The 23,674-nt window shown below is 36.4% G+C and overlaps 2 protein-coding genes across 4 annotated transcripts in view; one reads left to right on the forward strand and one right to left on the reverse strand.

Annotated features, from left to right (window-relative positions):
• Nucleotides 1-268, reverse strand: part of TATDN3 (TatD DNase domain containing 3) — a 12,431-nt gene extending 12,163 nt beyond the window's left edge. The window contains exon 1 of one of the 3 annotated variants that reach the window (XM_016219220.2): nt 146-268. In XM_016219220.2, the coding sequence (XP_016074706.2) occupies nt 146-211 (66 nt within the window). In that variant the 5' untranslated portion in view covers nt 212-268. The remainder of the gene's footprint in view (nt 1-145) is intronic. The other 2 variants (XM_016219217.2, XM_016219219.2) reach the window with 2 other exon arrangements.
• Nucleotides 252-21,785, forward strand: NSL1 (NSL1 component of MIS12 kinetochore complex). The gene is made up of 6 exons (XM_016219216.2): nt 252-616; nt 3,090-3,168; nt 7,174-7,304; nt 8,882-8,936; nt 18,696-18,763; nt 20,268-21,785. Exons 1-6 carry the CDS (start codon nt 383-385, stop codon nt 20,544-20,546), a joined length of 846 nt encoding a protein of 281 aa, XP_016074702.2. The 5' UTR covers nt 252-382; the 3' UTR covers nt 20,547-21,785.
• The last annotated feature ends 1,889 nt before the right edge of the window (nt 21,786-23,674 follow it).

Consider the following 23,674-nt stretch of genomic DNA (forward strand, 5'->3'; position numbering starts at 1 on the left):
CATGACTGCGGTTCGAGCCAGAAGCGCCGGCCACAGACCAGCCGGGGTGGCTCGAGAGCTCCGTCCTGAGAGAGGAGAGCGAAGGTAACCCAGGCAAAGGGCGGGGGTCTCCCCGCTCCCACTGCCCGGCCTCGCCCTCACTTACGCGGTCGAAGTCTGGGGCGGAGAGGTGGCAGTGGCAGTCCACCAGCCCTGCGCCCGCGGTTCCCATCACCGCCGCCCGCACAGCCCCGCGCGTCTCGCCCGCGGCGACTCAGCCAGCAGAGCCTCAGCCGGAACCCTGCTGCGGCGGCGGACGCAGTTTCCGGCCGCACGGCGGACCTCCCTGCGGTGGAGCTCGCTTCCGCTCCCAGAGTTCCCGCCCCCAGTTTAAACCGGGAAAATGGCGGGGGCTCTCGAGTCGGTGGGCGTTTTCCCTCCGCGGGATACGGAGCGAGTGGCCGGGACAGAAGACCGGACCTCGGTCCCCGCCACCTCCCGTGAGGACTTCCGCGTGCGCTGCACCTCGAAGCAGGCCGTGACGGAACTAGTGGAAGAGTGCGGCCGCTTCGTGCGACAGCTCGGCGACGCGCTGCCGGAGGAGATTCGGGAGCCTGCGCTGCGAGACGCGCAGTGGGTACGGGCCCAGTAGCCAGCACTTTGTTTTATCACCCTCTTACCCCGGGTTTCAGGGCTCAAGGGCCTGCGCCAGGCTTCGGCCGAGCTAGCGGTGCCTCCCCCCTCACCCCCCCCCCCCCCCCGTGAAACTCGAGGGAACGAAACAGGTGTGGTGGCCGCCAGGTATTATTAATCACATAGACCAGCGATAGTCAGTAGAGAAGTACGAGGCGAGCTGTGTACGAAACTTGAAATTCAAAGTAAGGAAAACATAAGTGATTTTAATTTTAATATATTTTACTTAACCCGTTATGTCCAAGATGCCGTTTTAATTTGTAATAAAAAATTTCGAACGAGAGATTGTACACTCTTTTGTTCGTACTAAGCTTTTCAGATCTGGTGTCTGAAACTTACAGCTCATCTTTCGGACTAGCCACATTTTAAGGCCTCAGTAGTCTCAGTGGAGAGAGGCTGCCCTATTGGAGTGCAGACATAGACTCTAGGAAGAGTTCTTGCTCCAGGAAAGGGAATCCTGGAAGTCAGTCGGTCTCCAGGCTAGCTTCTGGTCTTTCCTTTTGCGTGTTTTTAGAATATCTTGTAAAGAGAGTGAAAACATTTTCCCTACAAGTCAAAAGTAGATAAGGACGCTTGTCTTGGTCATTAACTTCTCTAAGATCATACCCTGGCCCTTATAACACATTTCCCCTTCCTTTCTCAAGTATTTTGCAAAGCCTTGAAGAAGGTAGTTTTTTGGAGGGAAAAGGTACATCAATTTGAGGAATTGGTGCCTGTCATAAGGAAGCACACACTTTATATATAGGGAAAAGAAATTTTAAAATCTTATAATGCAGCACACCTGTGAGCATGAATGACCACAATGCAAAAAAATAAAAATAAAGGTTAAGTGGAAGAAGAATGAAGAAACACTCCGAGTTGTGCGTCTGTATTTCAGCTTTGTATACATAGTGGTCCTTGCAAGCAAGGGAAGCATAGAGACACTCTTAGTATAAGCTTTTTGGGAGAAGACTTTTATTGTGCAATGATCTTAGAGTTTGCCCCTCTCTAGGAAGTGCTAAGGTAAACTGCCAAGGGAATTGACTTGTGTTTTATTTTAAATAAGAGAGCAAATAAAAAGCAGAGGCTTTAATTATGTTGGCTTACCTCTATCTAAAACCACATAATCTAGTATCAGATTTTCTAAAATATATACATGTAAAATTGTGCCAGTACTACAAAGACAATTTGTATTCTTAGATAATCCTCGAACACCTATAAAGTAAATATTTTACTTTATAAAATTTTAAAGTGTGAAAGATGTACTTTATATCATAATTATGCATTATTTAATTTATTCTTATTTTCAATTATACAAAATGTACCAAATACATCCTCATTGTAAAAAATAGCATAAAGCAAAATCTTTCAATTTCCCTTCCCCATCCCTCTTTTTTTCTTGCAAATAACTTACTATTTTGGAGGATACTTAGAGGGTATAATCCTTCTACACCCTTCTTTATGGCTTTACATCTCTCTGGTTTTTTGTTTTGTTTTAAACATTAATAGTGTCATGCTGATGTATTATTAGCAACCTGCTCCTCCCACTTTTTTTTTTTTTCACACCAAATATGCTTATTTGTCAATATTATGTACACACATACTTCATTCTTTTTAAGTACTGCATGGTATAGATATATTGAATATTTAACCATTCTCCTAATTTTGAATTTAAATTTTGTTATTTTCCCCTCAATATTTCATAATTTCAAACAGGGCTAAAACAAACATTCCTAGTACATCCTCTTTATGTTTTTATGAGAATAACCCTTTAGGGTACATTGCTAGAATTGAAATTGTTAGGTAATAGGGAATGTGCATTTAAAATTTTAGTGGTACTACCAAATTCCTTTAGTGTTTTATTTTTTTAATGTATTAACATTTTTAACCTTACAGACAAAAAAATAGACTAGTACAGTGAACAGCCATATGTCCATCACCAAATTTAACAGTTATCAAAAATTTGTTACACTTATTTTCATGCAAATTCCTGATGTCATGTCATTTCATCCTACATACTTCAGTATACATCTCTAAAAAATACAGTCCTTTATAAAGTAGACATTAATTTCACTTTAAGCTCAGATGTTTTTCTTCTTGTTGACGATGATATTCACTTCGTATTTAGTACTTATACTCTTGAGATTCAACTGAGCCCAAATTTGTTAGCTTTTATTATTTTTTAAGAAGTACATGTTTTTGTTTAAAAGAACATTTTAAAAATGTGGATCAAATTATCTCATAGGTAGCATAATGGCTACCAGCGAAAATGTAGGTAGAATTAATTGAGGTGGAATCTTCATTGAAAATAAGTATACTAATAGACTAGTCTGCTACTTTTTTTATACTTTCACAAATCTGAAATTACGTTGCCAAAATATTTAAATTCAGTACTTAAAGGTATTTTTAGTGACCTGATTGTTGTGAATTTATTGCAGACTTTTGAATCAGCTATGCAGGAGAATGTCAGTATAAATGGGCAGGCATGGCAAGAAGCTTCAGATGATTGTTTCAGGGGTAAGTGACTTAACTTTTTTCTTCTGTTACTAATTTCTGAGTTATTTTTGTAGCTATTTTATTTTATTTATTTATTTTTTTAATATATCTTTATTGATTTCAGAGAGAGGAAAGGAGAGGGAGAGACAGAGATAGAAACATCAATGATGAGAGAGTCATTGATTGGCTGCCTCCTGCACGCCCCCCAACTGGGGATTGAGCCCACAACCTGGGCATGTACCCTGACCGGGAATCAAACCCCGATCGCCTGGATCCTAGGTTGATGCTCAACTGCTGAGCCACGCCCGGCCAGGCTGTAGCTATTTTATTTTGAATGCTAATTTTTAATCCTCATTTTCAGTGTTATTTCTCTTTAAAATTTTTTTAATGAGGTGTGGGGAGAGAAAACTAAAAGACTATTTAAGTTTTAATCTGAGGTAAACAACATAGTAGGTACCTTGATCTTTATATTTTCTGTCTGGCATTCTCAATGAGACTTCCATGTGATTAATCTTCAAAAGTACCCTTGTCAATAGTTTATTGGAAAATACTGTGGAACTATCCCCAGATGAAGAAACAGGCCCAGAAAGTTCCTATGATTAATACCTTATGAATCAAGTTGTATTTTTACAAGTGATCCTTAGAGTAGATACTGAAGTACCCTTAGGACTGTGAAGTTAAACTATAAGAGTACCATATCAAGGATGAGATCAGTATTTGGAGAAACCTCCTTAAAAAGACAATATTTTCCTGGTCCAAAGCAGACTTGATTGTACCCTAACTAATGTTATTGATATATCTAAAGAAATCAAAGTTTTAGTAGAAAGAAAATATTCAGTGTAGGAAGGAAAAAATTCAGTAGAAAAATAATGACCTGTGTGGGAAAAGAAGCAGAATTCTTTAGCAGTATCCTGGAAAAAGTTCTCTCCTGACAAGAGGACTAGTGTGTTTTGTCTGTACCCATAGTGATATTACAAAGATCTGACCAGTATAGCTTGATACCACTGTTAACTGTTCTGATTATTCATATACCCTTGAGTTGATTCCAAACCCATCAAATAAACCCTCTGTGGTTATAATTTTTCTTCTCAACATTGAGATAATACTTCGCCCAGAAGACTTCACTGTCTAATCCTTGGGATTATTACGGTATAGTAGTTATCTCTTCAAAGTTACCAAATTGTAGTTTCTGGTCTACATATTAAAACATTAAAAACAATAGCATTGGATTTCTCAGATATTATTGGGGGAGAGGGAGTGCATCAGAACCACCTAGGAGTATTTTCAAACTACACAGCCATTACTATGTCTTTATCTAACTCTTTTTCTCTGAGATCACTTTGGAATTGCTTTATTGTTTGGTACAGATGGCCTTTAGCAATAGGATTAATCAGTTTCTAGATTAGCACATATATTTCCTGGCAGGTTGGTAGCTTGGGTGGAGTATGTATATTCTTTGTTCCCTTTTCCCCTTATAACTGTGAAGGAAAATAGTTATAACACTTGTACCTTTTTTCATGGGCACTTGGTAAATGCCATACACTATGCCAAATACTGGGAAATAGATGCAAAGGCATGTCCTTACCATTTAGGAACTCGTTAATGGAAGGAAATGGAAAGGAATCACCATACTCTTTGGGAAGTGATAGACATAACAGAGTAGGTTGTTAAATGCATGTAATAAATGAGACTGTGCTAGACAGGAAGTAGGAAGGACATTTAAAGTAAAGAAAACAGCATGTGCAAAGGCACAAAGGAGTACTATGTTTGAAAATGTCAGAAGTGAGTTGGGGAAAACTAAGGGCAGATATGGCCAGAAAGATAATACGGGGCCAGATCACAGAACCCTGTAGGATGTGATAAAGCATTTGTACTTTATCTTGTAGGTAATGGGGAACCAGTGGCGGTTTTTAAAGTAGAACTTACATGAAAGATTTGTGTTTTGGCAGGCTAGCTGCTGGCTCTGTGGGAATGAATTGGAGAAGGGAAGAATTGAAAGCAGGCAGACCTTAGGGAGGTTATGGCGGTAGTACAGCAAAAGATGATGCAGACCTGCCTTATGACAGTGGGAAAGGAGAGAAGAAAAAGGTGCAAGAGATGTTCAGCAGGTAGAATTAATAGGATTTATATCTGATCCTGGTACAGAGAGGCAATAAGTAAGCCTCACAAGGGCAGAGGTTTTGTCTGTTTTATTCACTGAGATCATTGTACAAATGAGTGAACGAATGAACGAATATACGAATATACATATAAGTGAAACCAACTTCCTCTCTGCCCCTTGAGTACCCTGAATGGACTTGATTTTAGGATGATTGACCAGACACATTTAAAAATTAAAATGTAAGTTCCTTGAGAGCAGGAACTATATATTTTTTCTCATCACTGTGTTTTCAACACTTAGCTTGACACATACTAGGCACCCACTAAATATTTGTTAAATTAATGACTAAGTCTTCCCTGCTCAAATTGTTTATACATTTCACTTTTATAGCTTTAGCATTAGGTGGCCCCAAGAAACCACTTTCCTTCTGACATAGGAGATTTAGCTGGGAGACTTGATCCCCCTCCCCCCCCCCCAAACTGATTGTGAAATAGCACACTCTTTCAGGTTAGTGGTTGAACTTATCAAATGGATAAATTAAAATTTAGGGAGGGCTGCTCATTTAAGTGACTTTTCAAAGTAAGAACTGACTTTTTAAAAGAAGTAATTTAGTTGGGCTTAATATTTGTTACATAAATGAAAGGTCATATCCAATGTACCTCAGTTATCTTTACCCAATATGTAAATATATGCTGATATGTATCAGCAATGTCTCAAAATGTTTCCAAAAAATATATATCATACTTCTCCCTAATGAAGCTTATACTCTAAATAGATCCATTTCTAGCATAGACTTTGACACAGCAGAACACATGCTATCGGACCAGTTAAGCTCTTTAGTATTTAAATTTTTTTTTTTTTAGTTTATTGATTTTAGAGAGAGAGGAAGGGAGAGAGAGAAACACCAGTTTGTTCTTCCACCCATTTATGCATTCATTGGTTGCTTGTATGTGTCCTGACCTGAAATCAAACCCACAACCTTGGCATATCAAGACTGTGCTTTAACCAACTGAACTACCTAGCCAGGGCCTCTTTAGCATTTTTTTTTAAACATGTTTTTATTGATTTTAGAGGGAGAGGGAGAGAGAGAAACATCAATCAACTGCCTCCTGCACGCCCACTACTGGGGAACGAGCCCGAAACCCAGGAGTGTGCCCTGACCTGGAATCAGCTGGCACCCTCTTGGTGCATGGGACGACGCTAAATAAAGTCACTGTATCTTTTACTTTTTCCTACTATTTATCCAGTTGTGCCTATTTCATATCTAGCTACTCCACTCACTGCTACTGTCACACCTTTGGTTCATCACATAAAAAAGTCAACTTCTTAGTGTCCCTAACATTAAATTCCCTTTACAGTCTAGTCCTTTTATCACCCTTCTTTCCTTATACTTCATCCTCCAGCCATTTAGAACTTTTTCTGTTTCCCAAAGACTCTGTGATCTTGCAGATACTGTTTCCTCTGCCTGAAATCCTTCCCCTATTATTTTTTCTTACCTCTTTTTATCCAGTGGATTTACACTTACATTCCAAGGCCCAGCTCAAATGTTAAGACTTTCTTTTTAAAGTCTTAAATTCCATAGGCAGAGTTAGTGTTCCATTGTTCTATATCCTGGTAGCATTTTGTTCAGACCTCTGTTGCATTTATCAGGTTGCTTTGCAGTTATCTGTCTGCTTCTTCCGGTGAACCGTGAGCTATCTTAGAAAGCAGGGGTCATGTATATTCATCTTTGTATTTCTCTGATTAATCATTTGTTCAGTGCATGGATCAATCACCAAAGTGAGGGCATCCATTAATTTGTCATAATTGGTTTCCTTAATTATTTTGTATTTTCTAAATTTAGTTTATTTACATTACATTTCTATGTAGAATATAAACAGTGTGTTTTAAGGAATTTTTAAAATATTTTTTTTCTCTTGAAATAGATTCTGATATCAAAGAACTTGAAGATCAGTTTGATGAAGTCATAGTAGATTTAGCCACAAAACGTAAGCAGTATCCCAGAAAGATCCTTGAATGTGTCATAAAAATTATAAAAGCAAAACAAGAAATTCTGGTAAGATGATTTACCTTCAAAATAGTAAAGCTTATGTCTGTTTTACTACAATGAAAAAATTAATGTATAAGATCCATGTAGAGATAAATGGCATTTTGGGGTTTGTTTGTTTGTTTGTTTGTTTTTTCATTTTTCCGGCCTCAATTACTACTGTTTGTCTCTTGAAGATTTTTTCCTGTTCTCACATACTAACATAGACTTTGAAGATGGAGGACTGACAATGGCTTTATAATCCTGAGGCCAGGAAGAAAAAAAAAGATTTATTTTTTAAGGCTTTTCTTTCTTTCTTTGTTATTTGTATATGATTATTTATAAACGATTATATATTTTGGAAGATGCTTCAGTTAAATTCATGGTGAAGACTGAGTACCTGTTCATAATACTGAAATTTGCTTTATGAGTTGTGTGTAATTTGTTTAGCTCCCCAAATCATGATGGGTCGAGAGTAGGTGTGCTGGGAGTGGCTTTGCCTCTGCAGCTAGAAATACATGTTGTTTTACATTGTGATATACTGTTCTTAGTTTTTGAAATGAGCATACTTTACATATAAATCTTTGATTGCTTTCCTTTCAGGAATTGTTTTAGACAGTAAAAGCAGGTACTTTATCTAAAATATTTTAGTCATTCTGAGAAAAAATACTTATGAGCAGAATTTTTCTTATTTTCTTCTGTAGCACTTATTCTTCAGAGAAATACCCTATTTCATTTCCCTACCCCCTTTTTAAAATTTTCTTATGAAAGACATTCAAAATGTGTTTATATTTTAGTGTCTCCCTTCCTGTTAACTATCCCTCCCTCCCTGAAGAAAACCTAGTAATCAGTATTGCATAAAAGAAAGAAGGTTGGCATGCCTAGGTGGGGCACTGCTGTGGAAGTTTAAAAAGTGATGCAGATGGATGGGGTGAAGGTACTAAAAACAGCTTTTCCCCCTCTCCCTCTCTCTTGCTCAATCCTTCTACCACCACCACCCCCAGTCCCTCCAAGACAGCTTTTTAAAAAACCTTTTTGTCTCTTGCTACTTTGGACAGGAGTAAGAAGGAACCTTTTCCTCTTTCTTTTTGCCTGAATTGTGGATCCTGTTCTTATAACTCTGCTACTATAGTCCCAGTGTGTCACAGGATACGTAGACTTTAATGTGCTGACTTAGCAGTGGCAGCCACTTTCTAAAACAGAGTTTCTGTGGGAATATGAGTTCTCAGTTCCAAACACGTCTTAAAATGAACTTTTGAAAAACAGTTTATTCATAATTTGGAGACTACCTAGTACTTGAGACACAGGATTTAGTCTCTGTCCCTTTAATATGCTTGATTGCTTTCCTTAAGATTTTTGACGGTGCAGTTTCTTAGTGCATGCAGTAGGTGGCAATACTATAAAAGGTATAGTGCAGACTTAGATTAATCTTTTCTTTTCCTCCCCTTTCCCTAAGATTGCATGATTTAATTTTTGTGTTTTGTTTTTGTTTTCAAAAGAATAATACTACTGACTAATAGTGTATTTGCTTACATTAGCTGAAGAAAATGTTTATATGAGTCATTAAGCGGTGAAATTAAATCTGTTTTAATTTATATTATATTTAGAAGGAATACCACCCTGTTGTACACCCATTGGACCTAAAATATGACCCTGATCCAGGTGAGTCTATTTCTTTGTGGTAAAAATGCAGCATCAGCTTGTAATTTTTATGGGTTCCTGATACTCTTAAAGGTGTCAGTATCAAGGATGTCTTCTCTTTGGTGCTGTAATTCACTCCCAGTCATCCATGTTTAGCTCTTCACTAAGGATCATGGGAACTTGCTCTAAATCTACTGACTAGAATCCCTAGGAGTAGGGCCCAGGAATCAGGAGCTTTCTCCTGACCTAGTCTATTATAACACCTTTCCAGTCTCCAACTTCTGTTATGTTTCTCTCCCACCTCTAACTGCTATTACACTGTCTATTCTTTGCATCGCAGCCAGAGTTACACTATTGAGTGCTCATGGTGTTACTCCCAGTGTCGTGACCTTCGCTGGCTTTTTTCATCCTTTACCAAATGAAATCCACTAAAAATACAATGTTGAACTTAAAGAGAGATATACACACTTGTTATGCCTTTCAATTCACTTCTGTTTCCATTTAAATCCATCCTCTAAAACAGAGGTATCAAATTGATACAAAGTTCTGTAAATCTAGAAACAGAACTGGCATTGCTCAAAATGTGGTTCATAAATATTTTTAAATGGCTCTATTCTCACATTTAAAAACTTACAACAATTTTCCTAAGAAACCTTTTGGGACTTACTTTTGATACTCTAAAATACTGTTTCTGAGCTATTAGAAGAATGGTTAAGACCTCGATTTATTTGTAAGGGATATTTATATTCATGGTTTTCTATTCATGGTTTTGAGTACTTTACCTTTGTTGAATTCCAAACTACTTCCTAATAGGTCCCCCTGCTCTCCCCAAATTTCCCAAGCTAATGAAATAAACTGAGAGGGGTAAGTACAGCATAAAGATACTCTGAAATTGCTAAAAATCACAGCATTCACTGTGTTTAAAATAAAAATTGACCTAGGACCTAATGCTTTATTGTCATGGTTCACCAAAAAGGGATAGTTGCCAAAATGCAGTGGTTGAAATATACTTGTTTTGGTTTTGAGCAACATAAAAATAAGAATTGAAACTTGTGGTATCATAATATACTCAAGTATTATGACTTTTTAGATACAGTTAATTCTCCTGTAAAGGAACTTGGTGACCTTTTTATCTTAGGAAGGAAAACAAATTTGCTTTAATGATCCCTTGAAGGTCTACATGATTTTATTCCTACTATTCCAGTTATGTAGTATTAGAAAAATCTCTGTATCATTCTGACTTCAGAAGTAAGCAAAGGAATAATCAGAATCTGTCTTCTAGATAAATTTTGAGGAGGTTTTTGTCATTATACATTTTCATATTGTTTATAAGCTTAGAATAGCATGAGTTCTTTAAGCACAGCAAAATTAACTTACAGTTTCATTAGCTCTACATCCTTGGACAAGTCACTTCAAGCATTAGTATCTTTATGACGAATTCTAGATATGGAACCTGATGCTTTAGGTTTGAATATCAACTCTATCACTAAATATTACAGAAATGTCCTGTTATTTGAGATTGTGTTATGAATCATGTGAAATAAGGGGCTCTATAAACTGTAACTAAAATACCTGAGCAGTATTTGATAAGGAGATGCTATGAAATAATAACCCTATTATAAATTTTTTCCCATTTACAATGGTGTGTCTTATAATACTGTATAGCTTATAATGCATCTATCTTGTAAAATCATATGCAATTAACTAAAATGGCTTAAGAGGTATGTGGAAAGCAAAAATTTATATGAAACCTAAAAATCTAAATAAGTTGCATGAGAAAATTTATTGGAAGTTCTTGAAAGTTTCTTTTATTAGATTAAGTGATATCAAATGTTTTTGAAAGCTGACACTTTTAAAGAAGGTTGTCTGGTTTTCAGAACAATACAGTCATCCCTCGGTATCTGGGACAGGGATTGGTTCCAGGTCCCCCCACAGATATCAAAATCCACAGATGCTTAAGTCCTTTATATAAAATAGCATAGTATTTGCATATAATCTACTCACATTTTCCTGTATAATTTAAATTATTTTTAAATTATTTATACCTAATACAATGTAAATTCTGTGTAAGTAGTTGTTATACTGTATTGTTTAGGGAGTAATGATGAGAAACAAAGCTCAGTACAGACGCAACCATCATAGGCCTAACTATATCATACATGTCAGCAACAACGTAGCTTTTTTTTTTTCTCTCAAATATTTTCAGTCCACTGGTTGAATCCATGGATGTAGAATCCATAGATACAGAGGACCAAACTGTACATAGTGTGTATAACGTTGATTTGGCATAGTTAAGTTAGGAACTTTAGGAAATACAGACAAAGGTAAAGCAGACAGATTCTCCACATAAAAAACTAATGTCTGAGTGGAAGAAATAAGAGATGAACTTAAAATAGGATTCTGTCATGCCCTTTAACTGGTTCCTTTCCCAGTTTCCTCTGTCTGATAAAATGGCACCTTCATGTTCATACAGCTTTAGCCAGAAGTCAACCTTGAGCTTTCCCTCTCCTGAGCCCCTCATATCCAGTTCATCAGTAAATTCTACGAATTGTGCCTTTGAAATATAATCTCACTTTAATCTACTTCATCTCATTACTATCACCTCTAGTCTAGGTCACCATTATTCTAGCCAGGATTTCTACACACGCTTTCTAGAAGGGCTTTCTATTTCAACTTGTTCTCTTCCATTCCACTGTATAGACATCAGGCACAGTCGATTTTTAAAAAACTATTTCTAGAGGTTTATCTGGTTTCAGTTAGATTCCTTTAAATGTAGGTAATTCATTTGCAAGTAATGATGGGATTTGTCTTTTTTCTAACTTTACACATTTGTGTGTGTGTGTGTGTGTGTGTGTGTGTGTGAGAGAGAGAGAGAGAGAGAGACTACATTGACTAGAATCTCTAGTATAATATTGAATAGTAGTGGTGATTAGTGGTAATGTTTTAAAATTATGAAAAATGTTTAATTTTATTGAATACTTTGTATCAACTAGGATCATCAATTTGTTTAGCCAACTTTATTGAGGTATAATTTACATATAATAAAATACATCAATTTTAAGTGTGCAGTTTGAGTTTTGACAAATGCATACAACAATGTAACCATCACCACAGTTTAGACATAGAACATTTTCCATCACTCATAAAGTTCCCTTGTGTCTAGATTACTTGCTCTTTTACTCTAACTCTGATAGTATGGTGAATTAACAAATAACTGATACGTTTTTTTCTAATGGTTATCTTTGCATTCATAGAGAAAACCTCAGTTTCTCATTAATATATTTTTCTTTTCATATACTGTTGAATTAAGATTTTCTGTACTTTTTATTTAGTGTATCTGTTGAATATTTGCATCAATAGTCTCTCTCACACACACACAAAATGAACATGTGGTGTTTTAAAACGTACTGTCCCTTTTCAATTTTGTCATCAAGGCTATACCGCCCTCATAAAACAGTTTGTAGACTTAGAGGTTATTTGTCTTTTGAAGAGGGGATAAGATTCATTCATAAAACCATTTAAGTGTAGTGTACATGTATGCGTGGGGGGGGGGGCTGATATTTGACTTAATTGATTTAGTATACTTTTCTTTTTTTCTGGTTCATAGAAATATTAATTTTGTATATGCTTTGGGATATGCTTTTTAAATTTTTTGTATTTGTCCAATAATGTTTTGGACAAAGATTGGAAGTTTGTGAACTTCCAAGCCAACTTCACTAGAAGTCTAAGATACTTTTAAAAACACAAATCAGCTTTCATTCCTCTGCTTAAAATCCTAAAATCTCGCAATTTTAAAATATATAATAAACTTCAAACTTGTTAGCATTCCCTAACACGATCTAGCTCCCACCTACCTCTCCAAATTCATTTCAGACACTTTCATTTTTGCTCTAACCACCCTAGTTAAAATAGCCTCTCCTCAGTTCTCTATCATAACACTGTTTCCTTAATAGCATTTGTTACAGTATCTAAGTATTTGTGTGTTCCCTTGCTTTTGGTCTCTCACAAAACTGAAAGGTCCATGAGCTTTCCTACTTCAGTTTGCATTTAGCACTGTGCTCAGGAATGACCATTATTTATCCACACATTCAATATATTCACTGAGTGTCTACTAAATGCCAGGATTTTTCTCAGTGTGCAGGATATATTGGTAGCCAACACAGACAAGGTCCTTTCTCTATGGATTGTACATTCTTGTGGGAGCAGGAGAGTATAAACAAATCTAAAAATAAATAACATCAGTGTTAGGGTGATGTGTTTAGATGTGGGAAACACTTTTGTGAGGAAGTAACAAGAAGGAATTTATCTTGTGACAAGAGGAAGAGCTTTTCAATTAGAAGAGCTAGGACAAGGTTCCTAAGTCAAGAATGGGCTTGAATATTTGTGGAACAAAAGACCACTGAGGCTGCAGTGGAGGGAGTAGAGGGAAAGAGCATTACAGGATAAGGTGAGGACTTGACTGAGGCCAGATAACACAGCTAGGAGTTTGAAAGTCTATGGTGCCTTGAGAGAGATACAGCTCTTCAGTCCTGAAGGAGTTGATGAGGTGCAGGTGGGAGTGAATGCAGAGGATTACATACCTGCTACCTGTTTAAGTTGTAGTGTAGGGTTATCTTCCAGAAAGTCATAAATCACTGCTCAGTTTTTGGTTTCTTTTTTACTGGGGATGCTGCTTTATTATTCATGGTTCTTATGCCTGTATTACTCCTTTAGAACCAGTACCAGCCAGACATTCTGTGTTACACATGCTCGTTCATTCATGCTCATAAAATACATTGGAAATAGAAAGGAAGCACTTAATTAATGCCTTTCTGATGAATTTTTGAATTTGTGCAGGCTTTTGGAAGTTTGTTTCCTAGTTTAGTCGGTGCAGTGACCTGAAAGCAAAACTAGGTTGATTACTCAATCTTTCATTTCCGCTTTTTCATTTCCCTATGTTTTGGAAAGCCAGTGACTAGGGAAGGCATTGTCCTCAAGGGTACCTAACTTCCACATTTTGAAGAGCAAACTTGTTTTTAATATCCTTGCATCAACCTTCTGATTAGCTGTCGACCAGTAAGATGAGTTTTCATAATCTTTTGTGATCCTGCTAATAAAACTAATAATTGCTCCCATATTGTCTTCTTTTTCAAAATGTTCTTTGAAGTTAATTGAAGAGACTTTTTTTTCCCCCCTTGTCCTTCACTAAACATGTGATGACAAGGAACTATTTTAAGTTTCTCTACACTAGACTTGATGAGACTTCAGTTCTTTTGCTGACCCTACAAGCTGAGGACTTAAGAGCCAGTTCCTCTTCTTGCCTAGTAATGTCAGCTTGCTTATGCTACTGCCGGTATTTTTACAGGTAGCCACCACTTACAAATTGTTATGTTTTAAGAATTCATATTTAATCTGAGCTTTGGAATTTGAAATGCATTTTACCCTGAAAAACATTTACAAATGGTATTATAAATAGGTAAGTTTCTGGGCTTCTCTTTAAAGACCTGTTTAACCTGTAATGTAGCTGAACTACTACACACTTATGATGAAAAATATTAGGAAAATCCCATTTCTGGTGCACATTAGTTCTACTACATGTTGTATAAATAGGGTTTGGGAGAATAGTTTGGATCCCAATAGTTACGTGTTTAGGGAAACACCTTTGTTTATGATGCGAGAGTAAATAGTGGTGCCATGAAGATGTTTCCATGGAGGCTGTGGAGAGAAAGCCACTGGGAATGTGTCTGGAGGAAGGGCCTCTCCATCTGCTGCAGGACAGCAAGCAGCCCTCGGCATGGGAGACAGTCTTAAGTCAAATGTATATGTATCAGGAGTATCTATGTGCTCTATTAGTTACAAAATGAGAGAGTTAGTGAATAGTTGATATATTTTGAAATTTCCTAAGCAGATATTAATGTTGGAAAATGCTTTTCTGATGCATTTACAGGTAGCACAGTCATATTTAGTGATCATTTTTGTGTTTTTCTCCTCTTCGTATGTTTCTTAAAAATCTTTGTGTGTTTGGTTTTATTCTTAAAATTATTGACTCATTTTAGTTTTTAATTAAAGAAATTTAATTCCCTTAATAGTTAAAATGATTTAACTATAGCATTGTTCTATTTTTAATTTTTTACTAGGGGTAATATATTTTTATTTCAAGAGGTTTTCATTATGTTGGAGCTAGTTTTTTACCACTTTTAGATTTTATTCTTAGGAGTATAGTATGATTTTTGGCAAAGTGATATTTTGGAAAGTTACGTGTGGAATATAGAAGAGCACGTGTCTTGGATTCTAGGAAGTATGATTCCACTTCTCGTCGAAGCTGGGTACATTTTCAGCCCCCTTATCTGTGAAGGGAGGCTGATGAACCCTGCTTGCTCCACAGGGTTGCTCAAGTATTGCATGCAATCGATTGGCGATGCATGCTAGCTCCCACTGCTGTAGGATGGCTGTCAGGGTCAGGTAGGGAACGTTTCATGCCGTTGTCTTTTCTCTTGCTTGAACTCTCGTTTTCTTTTTGCAACCAAGTCTCTCAAAAGAATAATCTACACTCATTAGCTTCACTTTTAATCTCTCACTTTGTCAAAAAAACAGTAGTATTTGGTATTAATATTTGTAATAACAATTGCTGTAGTTTTCTGTTTGCTGTGTTTCCTGCTATGTCTCTCAGTAATTCTTTCCCACACACTCCAGTAGAACTGTGAAATTCCTCTCACCGTGGTAAACACTAGGCTGTCCGTCAAGCCCAAGTGTAAACCCTTTCCTCTTTCTTGAGAGACTCCTGGGAGCCTTTGTCTTCTGTCTGATCTGGACTGTTGCTCTCTAGGCCCAGTGCAAAGCTTACATCCTGCCTGTTCCTTCCTCATCGCCCTGGGAATTTCCTTTCCTCCTCTGCTGTTTTGAGTCATGTTTCCTGGCTCCTGTATTTTCTTCGTCTTGATTTATTCCCTTGTTTTGGTGTAGCGCTTCCTCTGCCCTACAGCCCCCAGCCCCAGCGCCTTCTAAGGCAGCTCTCAATACCTGTGAAACTTTTCCTCTCCTTTCAGTTCCCCTGTGGGATTGACCTCCCCCTCTTTGCGCCTCCACAGCACCCTCTACCATAGCCTCGTCCATCACAGTATCCAGCCCCTGCTGTGCGTGTCAGACATTGTTCAACACTGGGGGTCTGAGGTTAAGAGTATGAAGTTCTTGTTCCCAAGTGAGTCCTGAAATAAAAACACCTTGGTTCTCACTGGATGCAGTACTGCCCCCTAGTGGCCCTTTTGAAAAAGTGGGGGTTGAAAAGTTTTTGGTTAACCACAGTAAAGGGAGGCTACAGCTGGAATTTTGTAGTCAGGAGACAGGAATACTGAATGTCTTCTATGCCCAGCACAACTTTAGAATATTCCACCAGACATTCATGTGTGAAAATATGTTTATAATTATACAAGCCTGGGCCTGACTCCTTTTTACACACAAACCCAAACTACTATTGGCACTTTTTACATTGTCATTGCTTGTGCAACAGGTGGAGAACAGCTATTGTTGTCCATCAGTGTGCGTTTATAGATAATTTTTTTTAAAAAAAGAACATGTTTATAAAAAATTAAGGATACCTTGGATGATAGATTGTTTTGTAAACTGTGCGGTAACAATGAAGAAGAATATGATTACCTTGCCTTATACATAAAAGTAAGACAACTTTCTAGAGTAAATATTAAAAAAGATTTTGTTCATTATTGTGTGTATGCGTGTATATATTAGGGTGTAACATACAGTGCACAGCTTAATGACTTTATACCCACACATACACATAAACACATGTAACTCCACCTGGCTCTAGATATGTGGAGTGTCTGCATAGTTGGGAAACATAGAATAAACTTATTTTTAAACAGTATGTTAGCTATAATTTCAAATAATATGCCCATTGTGTTTTCATGGGTACAATAAATACAATTCTTACAGAGGACTATGGGCTTGGATAGGAAAAAAATTACACTGCTATTTTTACTAACCTCAAACTGAAATTTAGCATTTCCTGTCCATTTTGAATGCAGGAAGTGGTGGTAGTACTAGCAGTACCTGTAACTTTCTTTGCTACTAGAAGCCACAGATATTTTCAATTTCAGTTGTTGCAAATACCTCAAATATTGTTTATACTCATTATTTTCATATTATGATAATTAGACCTGCCACTCGATGTTGTAATTTAAATCATTAATAAAGGGACACATATTACCTATACAATTTTTAAACATATTTTTAAATTTTAAAACATTCTGAAATTCTAGAGTAAGCAAAACTAATGTATAATGATAGAAATCACATGAATGGTTGCTTCTTATAGAGCAGATTGACAGGGAAGGGGAACAAGAGAATTTTCTGGAGTGATGGAAACATCTGTGTTCTGGTATATATTTGTTAAAGGTAGTTGAATGCTAAACTTAAGATATACATTTCACTGTATGTAAATTATATCTCAATTTTTAAAAAGTACATTAAAACATATTCTGAGAAAGGGTCCATAGGCTTTACTGAATTTCCAAAGATATTTCTGGTAACAAAAATGGTTAATAACCTTTTCTTTTTCCTTTTTCTCACCTGAGGATATTTTTTCCATTGCTTTTTCAGGGAGAATAGAAGAGAGAGAGAGACATCGATGTGAGAGAGACACATTGATTGGTTGCCTCCAGCATGCACCCCAACCATGCCTGCAACCAAGGCACATTGATTGGTTGCCTCCAGCATGCACCCCAACCATGCCTGCAACCATTCCTTGGCTGGAATCGAACCCGGGACCCTTTAGTCCTCGGACTGACGTCCTAACCACTGAGCAAAACTGACCAGGGCAAGAACCCTTTCTTGAGGCCATCATGTTATCTTTGCCTTTCTCCTTGAAGTGCCTTCTTTCTCATAGTTGCTTTTTCTATTCATTTCCTTTTTTTTCTAGAAGTATTCTCACTTTTTTGAGCTAAGGAAAGGAAGAAAGAAAAACAGCAGCTATAAAAGAAATTCTTTTCTTGGCTTATTTGCTAGTGGCTGATAAAGCTATAGTCCTCCTAACATAGTTATATACTTACTTAGACTTTAAGAAATTTCTAGCAAGAACTGCTCTTCTAAAAACTAATTTGTAAACAATTTCATAATGGAATGATTTTTCACATTTCCAGTTTCTCTTGGGATTTTAGTAGGATTTTTATCCCTCCGTCATTGAACATGCAGTTTTGTTATGAAGTAGTCGTGAACATTTATAACAAAAATTAGAAAAAAAATAAAATATACTTGGACTTAGAAAAGCATCAAAGAAATAAGGAAAGAAAAATTTATATTACTGACAGTGTATTCCAGAAATTCCATTTAGGTATCTTTGATACAGTGTGATTACAAATTCTAAGTCCAAATATGTTTTACTTTAAAATTCAAAATAGTACAAATATCAGATATTAGCTTATGTTTGTTTTAAATGTGATGATAGTGCTTAAAGATGTTAAACATAGTGGTAGAGTGATATACAGAACAAGCAGGCTTCCTTCTGGGAGCATACAATGTTAAGACTACTCGTAATACAACTCTTGTTTTCTATCATCTTATGCATATAACTATTAATTTTACTCTACTGTTCTTATGTTTTCAGTCTTTTTATGTATCTAGATAAATTTATTAGGACACTTGTTTTAATAGATTACAAACTATTCTAAAAAAGCTTGAGCTAAGGTGAATAGTCCTGACAGATGTTTACCTAGATGGCATCTGCATGTCTTTTATGACTTGTTATTAGATTTTAAAAATGTAAAATGCTGTTTGGCGGTTTCTTTGCAGCCTCTCGTGTGGAAACTTTGAAATGCAGAGGAGAAACAATAGCTAAGGAGATCAGTGAAGCCATGAAGGTAAAAGCTACATGCTAAAAATTATAAAATGAACAAAGTATGTAGATACATATTTGCTTTTAACAACCACATGTGTTTTAGGAACTCTTAGTAGTTTTAAAAATAGATCTTTAATGAATTAAGCAACAGTAACATTCAGAATAACTATCATTTATTAGGTATCTACTATGTGCCAGTATTATACCTGGCTTCTTCAAAGGTTGGTTATATTGAGTTCTGAGAGTTAGCAGTCCAAAAAACAGTTCTGGATAATACTACCAGCTAACATTTAGTGAGCATTTAGTATGGATCAGGTACCATCTAACTGCTTTACATATGTTATATCACCTTATTTAATCCTTTCGAAAACCCTATGAGATAGGTACTACTATTTCCCTATTTTATAGATGAAGAAACTGAGGCACAGAGAGGCTAATTAGATTGCTTCTCAAATTAATAGCTCAGCCAGATTTAAACTCTGGTTGTTTGGCTCCAGAGCCTATACTGTATATAGCATATCAAGTTGGAGTCTTAATATTATTAAAATTATTTTTTTGCATTTATTTTACATAAAGAGAAAAACGTTTTATTTCTAGTATATGAAAATTACTTTTAAACTTCATAATCTCCCCTGTTCTTAAAATTTCCATAACATTCTTTTGTGGTTTGTATTGGTTCCATGATTTTCTGGTGCTCATGCTTCTCTCATAGCATGTTCCTGATCAAGAGTTGACAAACTGGTGCACGAGGCTAAAATCCAGCCTACCACCTGTTTTTGTGAATAAAACTTCATTGGAATAGAGCTGTGTCTTTTCACTTTACTCATTGTCTTGTCTGTGGCTTCTTTACATTATAGTGAAAGAGTTGAATAACTGTGACATAGATGTAAGGCCCTCATATGGTAAAATATTTACTATATGGCCCTTTACAAGAAAAATATTCTGTGCCCTGCTCCTGATTATTAAGACTTCTATAGTACTTACTGTCTTAAAATGTGGGATTTCAGACATTTAATCCTTAGCTCTGAAATTCTGTTACCTCCTGTTCTGCCAAAGTTTTATTTTACTACTAGGCATTTGTAGGAATAGAACATATCTTTTTAGTCTTAGCTTTTAGTTAAAATTCCTCTGCTAGCCCAGCTGGCCATAGCTCAGTGGTTGAACATCAACCTAGCAACATCCAGGAGATCACAATTCAATTCACGGTCAGGGCACATGCCCCGGCTTGCGGGCTCGATCCCCAGTCTGGGGCGTGCAGGAGGCAGCTGATCAATTACAACTTTCTCATCATTGATGTTTCTATCTCTTTCTCCCTCTCCCTTCCTCTCTCTGAAATCAGTAAAAATATACTTATATATATATTCCTCAGCTAAAACTGGTATTTTAAGGTAAAGTTGAATATTTACAACCCCAAAAATTAGGTCTTAGAAAAAGCCTTGACCTGAAGAATTAAAATTCTAGAGTGTTGTTTGTGTTTCAACATGAGATTAATGTTGAGTATTACTGTTTGTTTACTTTTTTTTAAGTCCTTGCCTGCATTAATTGAACAAGGAAATGGATTTTCCCAAGTCTTAAAGATGCAGCCTATTATTCAGCTCCAGAGAATCCACCAAGAAGTCTTTTCCAGTTGTAATAGGAAGCCAGATGTTAAACCTGAGAGCTTTATAACACAAATAGAAACGACACCAACAGAGACTTCTACCAGGAAAACCACTAACGTGGTACTGAAAAGAAAGCAAACTAAAGACTGCCCCCAGAGAAAATGGTATCCATTGCGGCCAAAGAGAATTAATCTTGATACATAAGCTGTTTTTGTTTATCTTGGGAGTTGAAATTAGGCACTGTCAACAGTTAGATTAAAGTGTAATGCCTAGACAGGACTTCATTTAAAACAAGTAACTCTTTAGTGATTTCTTTATACAGATGTAGTAGCTCTGTTCTGGGATATGATGTAATGTATTTCATCTAAACATTTCATCTCTAGTCTATGAAAAACATAGTTTTAAAATGTTGACACAAAGCCCATCAGTGAATATTAACAGTGCAATCTTTTACTGTCCTTAAATGCCATCTACTCTTGGCTGCCTTACAGCTTTTAAGGAATTTCATGAGTAATATTCTGTTGGGTTTCCTGGATGTTCTGCTTTCTTTAAAAAAGAGCTGTGTAACAGTTGTCTTTATTTAAGTGCTAACAGAACTCACCAGTTCTGCACAGGAACACATGCAGGGGTTTTTTTGTTTCTGTTTTTGAGTGTTTTTTGTTTTCAGTGCAGTTTTATCGAATTAATGTGCAAATGACAAGACTGGCTTTGACTTTGTCACTCCAGTTCAGCTAAAAAATTTAGATCTATGGGATTAATTTTAGGAGTTTATTCTTGTTTTGTGTTATAAGACAACTATTATTTGTACAAAACTCTTAGAAACAAAAATTGGCACATAGTCAATATTTCTTGCCCACACTTTGTGTTCTATAGACCTTTTAACTTTTAAACATAATTTGACTTGGGAGTAATTTTTTATAGGATTTCTTATTATTTCTTTGTATATGACTCTAGTTCAAAAATATATATCAGAATAATACATTAACAAATTGTCATGTGGAACAAATACAGATTTAATCAAAGTGAACTATTTTATATTTAAGGATGTTTATATTTAAGGATATAATCATTGGTAGAAGTCTGAGAAAGCTATATTGCCCATACTTCAAACATAAAACTACAGTTTCTTATAGCTCTTACTGTGTCTCTTACTCACATTAATACAATGTAGGAAGGGCCATCTAACTTGCCAACTGTTTCCCCTTTTAATGATTATACTTCATTCATTTGCAAAGGAATTTAATAATCATGAGGTTGGAAAATCTATACTTCTCGTGTTTATTATGTGTTAATCATAAATGTCAAAATGTGACGAAGTCTGTCTGTATTCAGAAAATTTACATAGCCACTTTATTGCATTCTGTATTTTAATGTTACAATTTGAGATCTGTATGTTTGTGCAGAGCAGTTTGTTTTTTATTAAAATAATGTGCAATGACTAAAGTCTTGATACTGTGTGTTTTTAAGAATTGTCTTAGGCATTCTTGAGCTCAGCTTTAGTTGAATGGTAGGTCAGCACCTTACATTTCAGAACATACTAAATTTCATTTTTAAATTGTTTGGAGGCTACAGGATATTGCTATTCTAAGGCAGTACTAACTTTTTATAGTATAAAATTTTGAGTGCATTATTTCACTCCAAAAGCTTGCGAACAAAAGAATTACTGTTAATTCTCCTAGTTTAGATAATTGCATTATGGTTATAAAAGAAAATGTTTCCCTCTTAAAAATGATGCATGTTGAGATACATATAGTTCAGTGGACTTGATGCCTGGGATTTGCTCTGAAATAATGTCAGCAAGGAAGAGGAAGTGGAGTAGCTTAAGCAGGCGTGGCAGAAATCCTGATAATGTCGGGTCTTTGTGAAAGGTATGTTCTTTCTATTTCTGTCTGTCTGGAAGTTTTTATAATAAGAAAAAAGTTTGTTTTGTTTGAGAACGCCCAGACAGACAGCTGAAACTCGAGGTCCCTCAGAAAGCACGAAGTTTCACCCCACAGTTCGAGCAGGCTTGCAAGTGAAGTACCATTGAGAAGGAAAATACATTAGTGTTATAAATGAGATAAACGTGGCTGGTGTCAGTAAGAAGACTGGGTAAGTACACATTTTTAGGATGATAATTGAGTTTCTGCATAGGCCAGGAATTAGCTAGCTAAGGTGATGAAAAGGAAGACAGTCTATAGTTGTAGGAAATGTTGACAGGGAAAAATAGAACAGCAAGTGTTGACCTCTCTGTGGTAAAAAGAAGGCTGGATTAAATGGAGCCATAGAATTTCATTTCAACAAAAAACCAACACAAACAAACAAGAAGCTCAAATCCAGTCCAAGGGAAAGAGAACACTGTTAAAGCAGCTGGTTCCTGAAATCAGTGAAGGAAAATAGGTGTTTTCCAGACTTCAGCCATTAGAAATAGTATTAGTCTGCTTGAGTGGCTATAACAAAACACCACAGACTGGGTGACCAAAACAACAGAAATTTGATTTCACAGTTCTAGAGGCTTGAAGTCCGTAATCAAGGTGTCGACAAATTCATTTCTGGTGAGGTGTCTCCTTGTTGGCAGGTTCTCGTGTCTCTTCTTAAAAGGACATTAATTGTATTGGATCAGGGACCCATCCATATAACCTCATTTAAACTTAGTTATTCCCTTAGAGGCCCCATCTCCAAATACAGCCATGCTGGGGATTAGGGTTTCAACATAGGAATTTGGAGGGGACGCAGACATTCAGTTCATAACACTAGACAACAGAAATCTTATCCTAGACCTCTTTCCCTGGTCTTTATGGCTTGGGCTTCATAGAGAAAAAACTTAATAAAATCAAACTTTTTAATTGCTTTAAAATGTAGCTGTCTTTAAGTTTGTTTGACTTCTGTTGAAGGCCTTGGCCCTTCATTTACTCATTCAACAAGTACATGTTAGGCACCTCTTCAGTACAGAAGTCAAAGAGGTCGAAAGCATAGTCTGGGCCGGATCATCTGGGTTCGGATACCTGCTCTAGTGGTATTAAATAGCATCGGGCAAGGTAGTTAACCTCTCTTCGCTACAGTTTTCTTATGTGTAACGTGGGGGTGATGATAATACCTACTTCAGGGTTATTATGAAAAGCAAATAAGTTCATAATAAAGCCTTTAGTACTTGGCACTTAGTGTTCATCGTGAGCATTCTCTAAAGCACTGTTTATTGGTTTGATAAAGGGAATGAAAACACTCAGGATGAACACTGTCTTTAAGAAGCTTGTATTCTAGTGAGAATGAGCATGTGAGCGATGATCATACAATGCAGGAAATACTCCGTGGATGTATGCGAGGGGGACTTTAGGGAGAAATGTAAGTTTGCG

This window comes from Miniopterus natalensis, chromosome 19, assembly GCF_054644295.1.
Source record: "Miniopterus natalensis isolate mMinNat1 chromosome 19, mMinNat1.hap1, whole genome shotgun sequence".
NCBI lineage: Eukaryota > Metazoa > Chordata > Mammalia > Chiroptera > Miniopteridae > Miniopterus > Miniopterus natalensis.